The sequence below is a fragment of the Suricata suricatta genome, chromosome 11 (genome assembly GCF_006229205.1).
Source record: "Suricata suricatta isolate VVHF042 chromosome 11, meerkat_22Aug2017_6uvM2_HiC, whole genome shotgun sequence".
In the NCBI taxonomy this organism is placed as follows: domain Eukaryota; kingdom Metazoa; phylum Chordata; class Mammalia; order Carnivora; family Herpestidae; genus Suricata; species Suricata suricatta.
Window position 1 is genome coordinate 43,978,337 of NC_043710.1, and position 12,321 is coordinate 43,990,657.

General features: G+C 36.4%; 1 protein-coding gene across 7 annotated transcripts in view; it reads left to right on the forward strand.

Annotated features, from left to right (window-relative positions):
* The window catches only part of BTBD10 (BTB domain containing 10), an 89,734-nt gene that overhangs the window by 63,641 nt on the left and 13,772 nt on the right, over positions 1-12,321 (forward strand). For all 7 annotated transcript variants that reach the window (XM_029914572.1, XM_029914574.1, XM_029914575.1 and 4 more), the window contains 2 exons: positions 2,379-2,481; positions 4,080-4,200. In XM_029914572.1, coding sequence (XP_029770432.1) covers positions 2,379-2,481; positions 4,080-4,200 — 224 coding nt within the window. The remainder of the gene's footprint in view (positions 1-2,378; positions 2,482-4,079; positions 4,201-12,321) is intronic.

Genomic DNA, 12,321 nt, shown 5'->3' on the forward strand with positions numbered 1-12,321 from the left:
CCCTCCTCTGCTCGCACTCTCTGTCTCTCAAAAATAAATTTTAAAAAAGCATTAAATAAAAAAAAATATTAAGAATGATACAGGCAATATACACTTGATTTTTCAATGTGTTCACTTGATCTTAGCCAAACGGCCGAGAAGTGATTTTTTTCAGTGTGTTCAAAACTAGGATTAAATACCTTTTCATTGCAAAATTAGCATCTTTTTCTATTCACTCTATTATAAAAAGAAGGAGCATATAAACAGAAGTTGACATATAAAAAAACTTGTGTTTTTTTTTCTAGGCTGCATGTGAGGAACTATTTAGAATGTCTCTGTGTACATGTGATTTCTCAGTATCTCTGCATGCAGAATAAAAGCTAATGTATGACACTACATTTTGGAATAAATACTCCTTTTAACATTGACGTTTAGACTTCATATCTCTTAGGAAAAAATAATTATGGCTTTTATGTATTTTTCATAGCACAGAGGAATATTATTGATGGGAGGTGTCAGGAGGATGACTTGAGACTATTAATACTTTTTATTTTTACCTAAACTTTATTTAAAAAAATTTTTTTTAATGTTTTTCTATTTATTTTTGAGAGACACAGAGAGACAGCACGAGCAGGGGAGGGTCAGAGAGAGAGAGATACAGAATCTGAAGACAGGCTCCAAGCTCTGAGCTGGCTGTCAGCACAGAGCCCGACGTGGGGCTTAAACCCATGAACCGTGAGATCATGACCTGAGCTGAAGCTGGACGCTTAACCGACTGAGCCACCCAGGCACCCCTTAACCTAAACTTTAAAGAAACACTTAAAAAGTAGATATTTGAAATTTTGCTTCATTTGTAATGCTACATTTAAAAAAAAGAAAAAACAAGGCCCAACAGATGTGTGTGTGTGTGTGTGTGTGTGTGTGTGTGTGTGTGTGTGTGTGTGTGTGTGTATGTATCCAGATTGATCTGTGTTCCCCTTTTGTAAAAAGAAATTCAAGTATTTAAGGGGCACCTGGCTGACTTAGTCTGTAGAGCATGGTACTCTTGATCTCAGTGTTATAAGTTCAATCCCCACATTGGGTGTAGAGTTTACTTAAAATCTTTTTTAAATTTTAATTTCAAGTATTTGAGAAAATTGCATAACATTTGATTCCTGAAAGACTTGTCTTTTTAAATCAGTGAAGTCATCTTTTCCAATTTCAGTTGAGTAAAGCCTATCTTTGGGGATGAAAATTAATATTCATTGGAACTGTACAAAGCAGTGGAGTTCTTTTGGAAACCTTGAAATAAAAAAGTTTTGTTCTTCATAGATTTCTGTGTTACAACAAAAGAGGGAACCATTTAAATTGGGAAATTTTTGAGTGGAGTACTTAGCCATATTTTAGGAATGATGGTTTCATGGAATTCTGAGGTTTAACTTCTTTTAATCACAAATTTTAAATTTTCTTGGGAAAATTTCAGAGAACATATTCTGCAAGTTGCCTCTTTTCTTTTCAAAATAGTTACGGTTAAAGGGCCAAGAGCATTACTTGAAAAAATAGAAATTGGTATTTTCTTAAGTAAAAAATAATATTAAGAGCTTTTTACTCATTTGTTTAAACTTTTCATTCACCTCTTCTTACTTCCTCTCTACCTGAGCATTTGATTGCTTTTATTTTTAGTTGTAAGATGCAAGTGTAAGAATTTTGAGTGATATTTTTTAGATTTATAGTTAAGATTATGAAAAGTGAAACAGCCTAATCTGCCCTTTTCCTATATGTGCTGTGCTACAGTATTAACTTTGCAGTGAAGGCAGCAGTTTTAAAGAGAAGGCACAGATAACATTGTTTCCATTTTTCTTTTCTTTTCTTTTTCTAGTAAGATTGGTATAAATTCACCTTTCTCCCTACATTGATTGATTATTTTTTCCCGCCCTGGGAAGAAGGGGCTGGAAAGTTCTTTAGCTTCTGAATTTTATCAGTTGATTTTGTTTGCTCATAAGAAATCTGTACTCTGTTCCCTCCCATCAGAAAGAAAGTACTTTTAATATTTCTTCATTATTACATTTTCCAGAATAGATTGCTGATAAAAATTTTTGAGGTAAGAGTGCCAGGATGGCTTAGTTGGTTAAGTGTCCAGCTCTGCTTCAGCTCAGGTCATGATCTCATGGTTTGTGGGATCAAGCCCCATGTCGGGCTCTGAGTTGACAGCATAGTGTCTGCTTGGGATTCTCTTTCTGTGTACTCTACCTTTCCCTGCTTGTGCTCATGCTCTTTGTCTTTCTCAAAAATAAAAATAAAAAAAGAATTTTTAAATTAATCTGATAAATTATAATTTCTTTTTACTTTTGTACGTGAAATAAATCTTCCTTTGAAGGAAGTATTGTATTGTTATATTTCTCAATTATTTACCGTCATAGGATGTTCGGATCTGGCAGAGAACATAACTTTACACGTCCCAATGAGAAGGGGGAGTATGAAGTGGCAGAGGGAATTGGCTCCACTGTTTTTCGAGCTATTCTGGTGAGTGCTTGTTTCTTACATGTATTGACTAAATCACATAACCCTGTTTTGGTAGGTACTTGGACTGGAGGCAGAGTTCTGTTTATATATCTGTATGCAGAATATTGTGTTAAAAATACCATTTTATTTATTTTTATTTTAGTACATAAAGATAATATGACTAAGATACATGAATTTTATGACTTTTGCACAGATAGGACAGGGGATGATTTATCTCTTAGGTATAAACAGGCAGTTCTTTCGAGGCGTTAGTGGTAATACTTCTAGAGTCATGTTACTCTTCACTCCCTAATTCTCTTAAATATAGTAAGTTGATCGTTTTTTGCTACCTGAGAATGATTGTGACTATATGAATTCTAATATTTTATTGCACATAACTAGCAATGTGGACAGCTATGAACATGTAAAAGTCATCTCCAAAATGTAATTGTTAGCATCTTCATTTAAAATCTTTTCTTGAGATTTTATACTTTTATTTTGAGGAATACTTGAATTAGTATTAGAGTCCCTACTTGTAATTTCAAATTAGTGATGCAGATTTGATTTATAGTATGTGACAATTTATGCCACAGTCTCAAAATATGGTTTTCTCAAATAATTTTGGAGAAAGTAGGCAAGGAGGTTCCTGGGATAGGAAAAGAAGTTGATCTTGATTGGGTTGTTTACTGGTGTAGCAGCCTTATTAATTGTGTTATTGTGATTCTGAACCTCAACGAGCTTGATTTTTGGGGGGAAGATCTTAATCTGGGGGATAAGTGCTTATACTTCCATGTGACTCCCAAGTAGAGGTGATAAGTAACAAATTTTGGGGCTACCCCTTAGCAACTTTTCAAGTAGATTTTGGAAATAAGGATTATTGATTGTTCGTAATAATATTGGACACACTAAAGAATAGTATTTGGAAGAAGAATATCTGTGCATTCTGTGTATGTATTTTAATATTTGGATATGACTTTGAAGTTCTTTCTTAAGAACCATAAATTTTGTTCAGTTTTTTTGGGTAGTACTTAAGGTAACTTAAAACCTATCACTTAAGGGTTTTTTTTTTTTTTAAGTCTATTTATTTATTTTGAGAAAGAGGGAGAGGGAAGGGCAGAGAGAATCTACACTGACAGTGCAGAGTCTGATGCAGAGCTCAAACTCAGCAGACCCTGAGATCTTTACCTGAGTTGAAGTCAGACACTTAACAAACTGAGCCACCCAGGTGCCTCTTATCTTTCTTTTTAAAAAATTTTGAAGTTTAATGATAGTAATATAGAAAAAGAACTTTTAGAGGGGAAAATACATGTGAATTGGCATGATACAGTAGAGAGGAGAAATGCATCACTAATGGGGAGACCTGGGTTCTAATCTTTCCTCTGCTCTTAAATAATTATATGACTGGTTGAGTCAGTGAACCCATTTGGGCCACAGTTTTCATATTGGTAAAATGAAAAACTGTTTAGATAAACTGAGGTTTCATCTAACTTTAAAATCCCACAGTCCAGAAATCTCAGAGCTCTACTGTTTTTGAAACTTGTGCCAGGTTAATTTTAATAAAAAGGTTTTTGGCCACCTTGTGCTCTAGATATTTTATGCATTCTTTACTTTTTTTGTAGGATTACTACAAAACAGGAATAATCCGTTGTCCTGATGGCATATCTATTCCTGAACTGAGAGAAGCATGCGACTATCTTTGTATTTCTTTTGAATATAGTACTATTAAATGTAGAGATCTCAGTAAGTATGATGCTTGTGTGTGAGTGGTTTGTACAGTTAGAATGGAATGAAACGTCTGAAATAGTGCTATTTACCTAGGCATCAAATATTTAATTGGTTTAAAAAGCATTCTAATACCATGAAGATGATTTGTGGAAGTCTATAGAGATCTTTACAAGCATTTTGTACAATTTTTCAAAACTTAAAAAAAAATTTTATGTATGGATGCATGTATTTATTTTTTGATAGACACCCCCAGATTTCCTCTTTGACCCCATCTCTGTCTTTTTTTGCAAGTCTTTGTCTACCCGCTTGGGAACCCTGGCTTTGGTCAAGTATGGTATTTGGCTTTACTGTTCAGATCACATCAGCCCAAAATTTATAATTTTATTTGTACTTTTCATGTGAGATAATATCCTAGGCCCCTATGGAATTCTCAAAAACAGTATTTGTCATTAAAGATCTTAAACTGGATACCTAATCCTCCATTCATACAAAGGAATAAGTGATTTTGAGAACATCAAACAGTCTCAGAGCAGAGTCTAGAACTTTGGAAATCCTAACTTTTCTATTGGTATTTTCCCCTCACTACCTTCCCAACATCCCTCCCTCTCATTGTTATGCCATGCCTGAGGAGAAAAAATAGGGTGATTATACACAGAAAAGTCAAAATAGAGTTTTCAGATGTTGACTTGGATGCTAATTGGTTGAAGAAGTTCAGGAGAGATTATTGTGGGCTAGAGGGATTAAGAAAGAGTTCTGAAGAACCAGGTAAAGAATAAATAGGAATAATTTAGAAAGAGTAGAGTAGGGAGGCGACTCTAATGCTGAAATTTTTGGAATAAAGATGCAAAAGATATATTTTGAAAACAACCCAGTTGGCGCAGAGACTTTGTATCAGTACCAGAAGGAGATGAGAATAAATGGATGGGCCACATTATGGAAGGTCTTTAATCCAAACTCATGTTCTTATATTTTTATACTGTATATGGTAGAAAGCCATTTAAGAAGTTTCCTGCATGTGGTTATAGCCTTATGTTAATCTCAGCCTTATGATTATCTTTACTTCATTAGCCTAAACTCAGCACTAGCTTGGCATACCTTCTCAAAGTTTAGTGTGTTAGAAATTGGGAATGGAAATTTTATTTAAAAATTTAAGGCATCTACTGTATGCTTAAATATGGCTTTTCCCTCTCCATATTTAGTTAAGATCTAACTCACTGAAAATATGTGGCCTTATTGTCTTTCTTTAAGTACCACTTTATTGCCAAATTTTCTTTAAAGTCTTCATAAAAAACCTCCATAGGTTGAGACAAAGTGGCTGGTCCACCTCTGAGTCCATTTCTCTACAAATATATTTAAAAGTTTAAAGTCAAATAGTTGGACTGGTAGAGCAACTATCAGTGTAAACATGAACAAAGTTTCTTTTTTTTTTTTCACATCTTGAAAAATGTTCTTACTAAACCATTAGCATAATTATTCTAATGGCAGATTTTTTAGTTCATGTCTCTATTTTTTTATTCATGGGATCATCTCATTTCATATAATTAGATATTGAATTTTGGTGACTGTCATAAAAAATTGATGTGGATTTGGTTTTGTAATCCTTTGGACATAGGCCTTGTCATCACTGTTAAGTCTCATTTATTTGTTAATGGAAATAAAGGTAAGTAAGAGTCTTTGTATAAAATATATGCAATCTAGACTTTTGACTTTTAAATAATTATTTGTATTGGTTTCTAAGATATTTGTAGTATATGTTTTTTAAGATGTAGAAGTTCTCATAGACATTATTAAAACTGTAGAATTTGAAGAGGCAAAATAGCCTTATAAAAACATAAAAGTAGAGGCGCCTGAGCGTCTCAGTTAAGCTTCTGACTTTGGCCCAGGTCATGATCTTGCGGTTTATAATTTTGAGCCCCACGTTGGGCTCTGTGCTGACAGCTCAGAGCCTAGAAGCGTGTTTCAGATTCTGTGTCTTTCGCTCTCTGCCCCTCCCCAGCTCATGCTCTGTCTCTCTCTTTCAATAATAATAAATATGCCTTAACTGTGTATTGGAATGGCACTTTACACTGAGATGTCTGTCTCTCTTAACTTAAAATTATACAAGTACTAAGTGTTTATTGAATAGAGAGAGTCCTGGGTTTCTTGGGTAAGTTATCGAAAACCATGTTTCTTAGTTCCCTTGTTTTTAGAATGGAGACAATAGTATTACTTATTTCACAGAGTTGTTGTGAAGATTAAATGACTAGTGCTTGACACATAGTATTACATAAGGGTTTGGCTTTTATTATTTTATTTTTAATTTTTTTTAGAGTGCATGTACATTAAATTTCTGTGTTTTTTTTTGTGTGTGTGTGTGTGGTAACTTTATTTTTTTATTTTATTTTTTTTAGAATATAGCTTTTAAAAAAGATAGCAAAATTAAGAAAGGCAAATTTAAAAAATATTAACGTATATTGTACATGTTATTTTATAGTATTTTTACATGGAAGTATATTGTCAGTAACTATATTAGTAAATATCCTTTAATAACTTATTTAATGTCTTATGTAGTAATCATTTTATGCATTTTTATGGAACACTCACTGTATACCAAATATTAGGTATATGAAAGGCAATTAAAAAGAGTCCCTGCTGATGTTTGCAGGATCATGGGGAAGACAGACAAGTTATATTATGGTATTAGAGAAAGAATAGGGTACTAAATGAGAATACAGGAGCTGTATCTAACTCAGGAGTGAAAGCTTAAGGAAGCTTTCTGGAGGAGCGGGAAAAGAAAGTATGTTTCACACAGAGGGAATTGTATGTTCAGATAAGTACAGGAAGGAACTGACTTCTTGATCTTCTGTCATAGAACTTACCATACAGTCAGGGAACTCTGGTAAATAGTAGCTCCCCACTCCAACTATGCTGTACATTTCTTCAGTGTCCCTCTTCTTGGGCAGACACTGTAATCCACACGAGGGTTTGAAAACCAGAGCTAAACACAGGAATGAAAGCCCAGGGCTAAAAGAAATGAAAATATAGTATCTGTGGGTGAAAGTGGTATGGAAAATGAAGTTTAAAGTTTGAAGAAAGCACCAACTTAGAGGGTCCAAGAAGAAAGACACTGTAGGACACAATGGGACTGCAACAAAAGACTCAAAACACTGAAGTTGTATTAAAGCTACTGAGAAAGGGAGATCAGAGGTAGAGCCTGCCTATGGAGTCATGGAAACATAGAGATACTGAAATGACAAGAGTCACGTGTTTTCTCTCTCTGTCTTGCTCTGTGTTTTTAGTTTGTAGCATTGCACCAGTTTGAACTTGAGGGTAGGGACTCAATCTTTTCAGCTTTGTGTCCTGACACATGGTGAGGAAGGACTCAATAAACATTTGACAAATAAGTAAATTATTTTATCCTCTCATGCATTTTTTAGGACCTGTTCCAATTCTTGTCATCTTCTCTAGTAATCATTAGTCTTTTCCTCTCTATATAATCTTTAGCCTCAGACAGACTCAGATCTGACCTATGTCTGTTGAAGATACTAAGAAAAATGATTTAAAATATTTTAAGGGGCGCCTGGGTGGCTCAGTCTGTTAAGCGACTGACTTCGGCTCAGGTCATGATCTTGTGGCATTAGGGTCCGTGCTGACAGCTCAGAGCCTGGAGCCTGCTTTGGATTCTGTGTCCCTCTGCTCTCTTTGCCCCTCCCCTGCTTGCACTCTGTCTGTCTCAAAAATAAATAAACATTAAAAACAATTAAAAAAAATATTTTAAGTTTTTCATTGGAATTATCTGACGTTAATGTTTTAGAAAAATTAACATTTTTACTATACTGTCTCCTTCAACTGATGTCTGTTTATTGTTTTATTTTTATTCCTGCTCTGTTCTTGTTTATTTTTGGATATTTGTATTTTTGTTGTGTATAGAATATGTTTAAATTTTCTAACTGGTAACATATGAGAAAAGTACTGAATTTTGTACATTTGTATTTAGCCATCTAATAGAATTTTATTTCTAATAGTTTTTCAGTTCTTATACATTCTTGGTGGATAATTGACTCTGTTGTAAATAACATTTTATTTTTTTAATTCTTTTTTAAATGTGTTTTTAGTTTGAGAGTGAGTATGGGGGAGGGGCGGGGGGGTGGGACTGGATCCCAAGCAGGCTCAGTGCTGTTAGTGCAGAGCTCGATGTGACGCTCACCGTCACAAACCATGAGATCATGACCCGAGTCAAAATCAAGACTTGAATGCTTCACCAACTGAGTTACCCAAGTGCCCCTAAATAACAGACTCCCTCCTTCCCTCTCTCCCTCCCCCCTGCCTCTGCTTATATATATATATCTTATTTGTCTAGACTATTTTGAACATTGTTTCAAAATTTAGTGATAATTCTGACATCGCTGTCTTTAAAGGCATTTCCTTTAAGTTTCACTATTAAGTCACTTCATTCTTCTTGATGCTTTGTTCCATTGGCTAAACTTTGACATCCTTCTTTCAGGCCTTCTGTTTATCATTCTCTCACTTGCTCCCTCTTCCTATATCTCTTGAGTGTGGTCATTTCCAAGTATTCTGTCTTAAGCTACCTTCTCTCTCACAGAATCTGTACATTTATTCTAAGTTATGCCATTCATCATTATGGCTTCAGATATTTCCTATGCACTGTGGATTTCCAATTCTTTAATTTTAAGTATCAGTTTTGTATTTCTAGTTTGCTATTTAACTTGTAATTTCCTCCCTTCTTAATCAGGCTTTTTGTATATGTGCTGCCAAAGCGAGCACTTAATCAGGCTTTTTATGAGTTCCATGCATGTAGTATGAATGAGTGTAAATATGGATGAGTGTAAATATAAATATGAAGTGATAAATAAGAAGTTGTCCCTGCTTTTATGGTGTTTATAGTCTTAGTGGAGAAGACAGGCATTTGACGAGTCATGAAGAGCTGTGAAAAATGCAGGAAGAAATGAGATGCTATGAGAAGTGTATGGTAAAGGGACTGTGGAACCTCATCTCCCTAACGTTAAAGCTAAGGCCTGAAGGAATAGTGAAGAGGGCAAGATGCTCACTGTTGCAGGCAGCAGAAACGTTTTTGCAGGAGCTCTCAGGTTGGAAGATATGTGCTTAAGGAACTGGAAGAGGGGAAGTGTGGTGAGAATGGAGGGATGGAGTGCGAGAGGTGAGAAATAAGGCCAGGGGAGTAGAGAGAAAACAAAATTTATTAACTGGACAAATATCTGATGACTGTTCATCCTGTACTAGTCTATTCGGAGTTCTGGGGATATAGCATGAACAACCAGGCAACATTTCCTGCTCTGATGGACCTTATACTTTTGGGGGAGGGGGGAAGATAAACAATAAACCAGGTAAACAGGTGACATACGGTATGTTAGTGATAGATGCTGAGGAGGGGAAAAAGTAAGGAAGGGACCATAGAGTAGCCAGAGAAGCCTTAATTGGAGAGGAAAATTTAATTTCAGGCAGAGGTTAACAATGAGTGCAGCTGTTGAGGCAGCATGCCTAGCATGTTTCAGAGCAGCAAAGAGTTGGAGTAAAGAAGTTAGAGTGTCCGTAGTAGGTCATGAGGTTAGGAGAGGACCTAGGTCATATAGAGCTTTTGTCTTTTGGCTTTTATTCTAAGTGAGATGGGAAGCCCTTGGAGGGTTTAATGGGAAGAGTGATATGATCTGCGAGGTCACCTGTTGTACCATTTCATGGGTCACTGTTCACATAGAATTCCATGTAGAGTTGTGTGGTGCTGTAGTTCTGATCTGACTGTGGCTTAAAAGGATTATTCTTTGCTGTTGTGTTGGAAATGGATTGCAGGGAGAATTAAGGTAAAAGCAAAGAGATAATTAGGACACTGTTGCCATAATTCAAGTAAGAGATAGCAGTGGCTTAAATCAGGGTGGAAACAGTGGGAGGTGATCTAATTCTGGATATGTTGGATTTGCTTGTTAACTGAATATGGGATGGGGAAGAGAGAAGAGGATTTTTTTTTAAAGAGATACAGAGCACGTGAGCAGAGGAGGGACAGAGAGAGAGAGAGAGAAAGAGAGAGAGAGAGAGAAATCCCAAGCAGGCTCTGCACTGCCAGCACAGAGCCTGATGAAGGGTTCAAACCCACGAACTGTGAGATGATGACCTGAGTCAAAGTCAGGAGCTGGACACAACCTACTGAGCCCCCCAGGCACCCCAGAAGAGGACTTTAATTAATTGGAAATGTGGAGTTTCCATTAAGTGAGATAGGGGAGATGTCATAGGGAGCAGAAATTTAGAAGCTTGATTTGGGACATGTTAAATTTGAAATTCTTATTAGACATCCAAGTGGAAATGCTTAGTGGGGCATTGGGTATAATGTTTAAAGATCAGGAGAGAATTTTATATGTAGGGGATATATATATGATATAATATACATATAAATTTGTATATATACATATATAAGGCTTATGTAGGCTATATATATACACATATATATGTAGTGTTTAAAGAAAATATTTTTTTTAAAAGACTGTACACACTGATTTATAATCTTTTTCATGTAGCAGGCCTTTATGGATCAAGTGGAAGATCTCGGACTTTTATTCTAAAAATAACATGAACCATGAAAGATTTAAACTAGAGGAAGTGCATAATTTAACTGCTCAGGGGAAGATGAATTTCACAGGGGCAAAAGTAAATGTTCAGGGAAAAGTATAGTAATGTGTAGAAAATGTATAGTTCTTATAGTAGTTTGGTGAGAGTTAAGGATGACTTGGACTTGGTGGGAGCATTGGGAATGGAGTGTGTTTGGGTTAATTAATAACCATTCCAAACAGCAAAAGTACAATCATTTTTGTTCTGTGGGTCAAGAATTCAGACAGAGTAGAGGTACTTTTGTCTGCTTCATAATGTCTGAGTCCTCATCTTATGAATAATTGAGGCACTGAGGTGGCGTAGAAGAATGCAGGCTTCTTCACTCATGTGTCTGCTGCTTGCACTGGGGTGACTCAAAGTCAGGATTCAGCTAGGACTGTCAAACAGAGGCCCTACATGGGGCCTCTTCATGCACCTTGGGCTTCTTCAAACTGCAGACTAGGTTAGGTGGGGAAGCATTTGGAAAGTGAGCATTCTCCAAGAGCAAGGCAAAAATCACAAGTCCTGCACTCCCCCCCCCCCCCCCCCCCCCCCCCCCCCCCCCCCCCCCCCCCCCCCCCCCCCCCCCCCCCCCCCCGCCATGCTCCCCTTGTTACAAACAAGTCTGTGTGACCAGCTTGTGTTAAAAGAGAGGGAAATTAGACTCCACCTCCTGGGAGGAGGTGTCAAGGTCCCATTGCAGAAAAGCCTGTGGCATAAGAGATTTTACAGTTATCTGTAGTTAGCTCTTTATAGAAGGAAATGACACCATTCAAGGTGTATTTTAGACAAGATGTAGACTTGATAGGGTTTGGGGAATAATTGAATTAGGATATGAAAGAGGAATCAGATTCATTTATTCATTCTACAAATATTTTTTTTACATTTTATTTTGTCTTCATTTTATTTTACTTATAGCTGAAATATATACATAAAATGGTTACTATTTTGATCATTTTATTTTATTATTATTTTTTTAAGTTGTTTATTGTCAAATTAGTTTCCATACAGCACCCAGTGCTCTTCCCCACAAGTGCCCTCCTCCATCACCACCACCCCTTTTCCCCCCTCCCCTTTCAACCCTCAGTTCATTTTCAGTATTCAAGTAGTCTCTCAAGTTTTGTGTCCCTTTCTCTCCCCAACTCTCTTTCCCTCTTCCCCTCCCCCTGGTCCTCCATTAGGTTTCTCCTGTTCTCCTGTTAGACCTATGAGTGCAAACATATGGTATCTGTCCTTCTCCGCCTGACTTACTTCGCTTAGCATGACACCCTCAAGGTCCATCCACTTTCCTACAAATGGCCATATTTCATTCTTTCTCATTGCCATGGAATATTCAATTGTATATATATACCACATCTTCTTGATCCACTCATCAGGTGATGGACATTTAGGCTCTTTCCATCTTTTGGCTATTGTTGACATTGCTGCTATGAACATTGGGGTACATGTGCCCCTATGCATCAGCAGTTCTGTATCTCTTGGGTAAATCCCTAGCAGTGCTATTGCTGGGTCATAAGGGAGTTCTATGCATAGTTTTTTGAG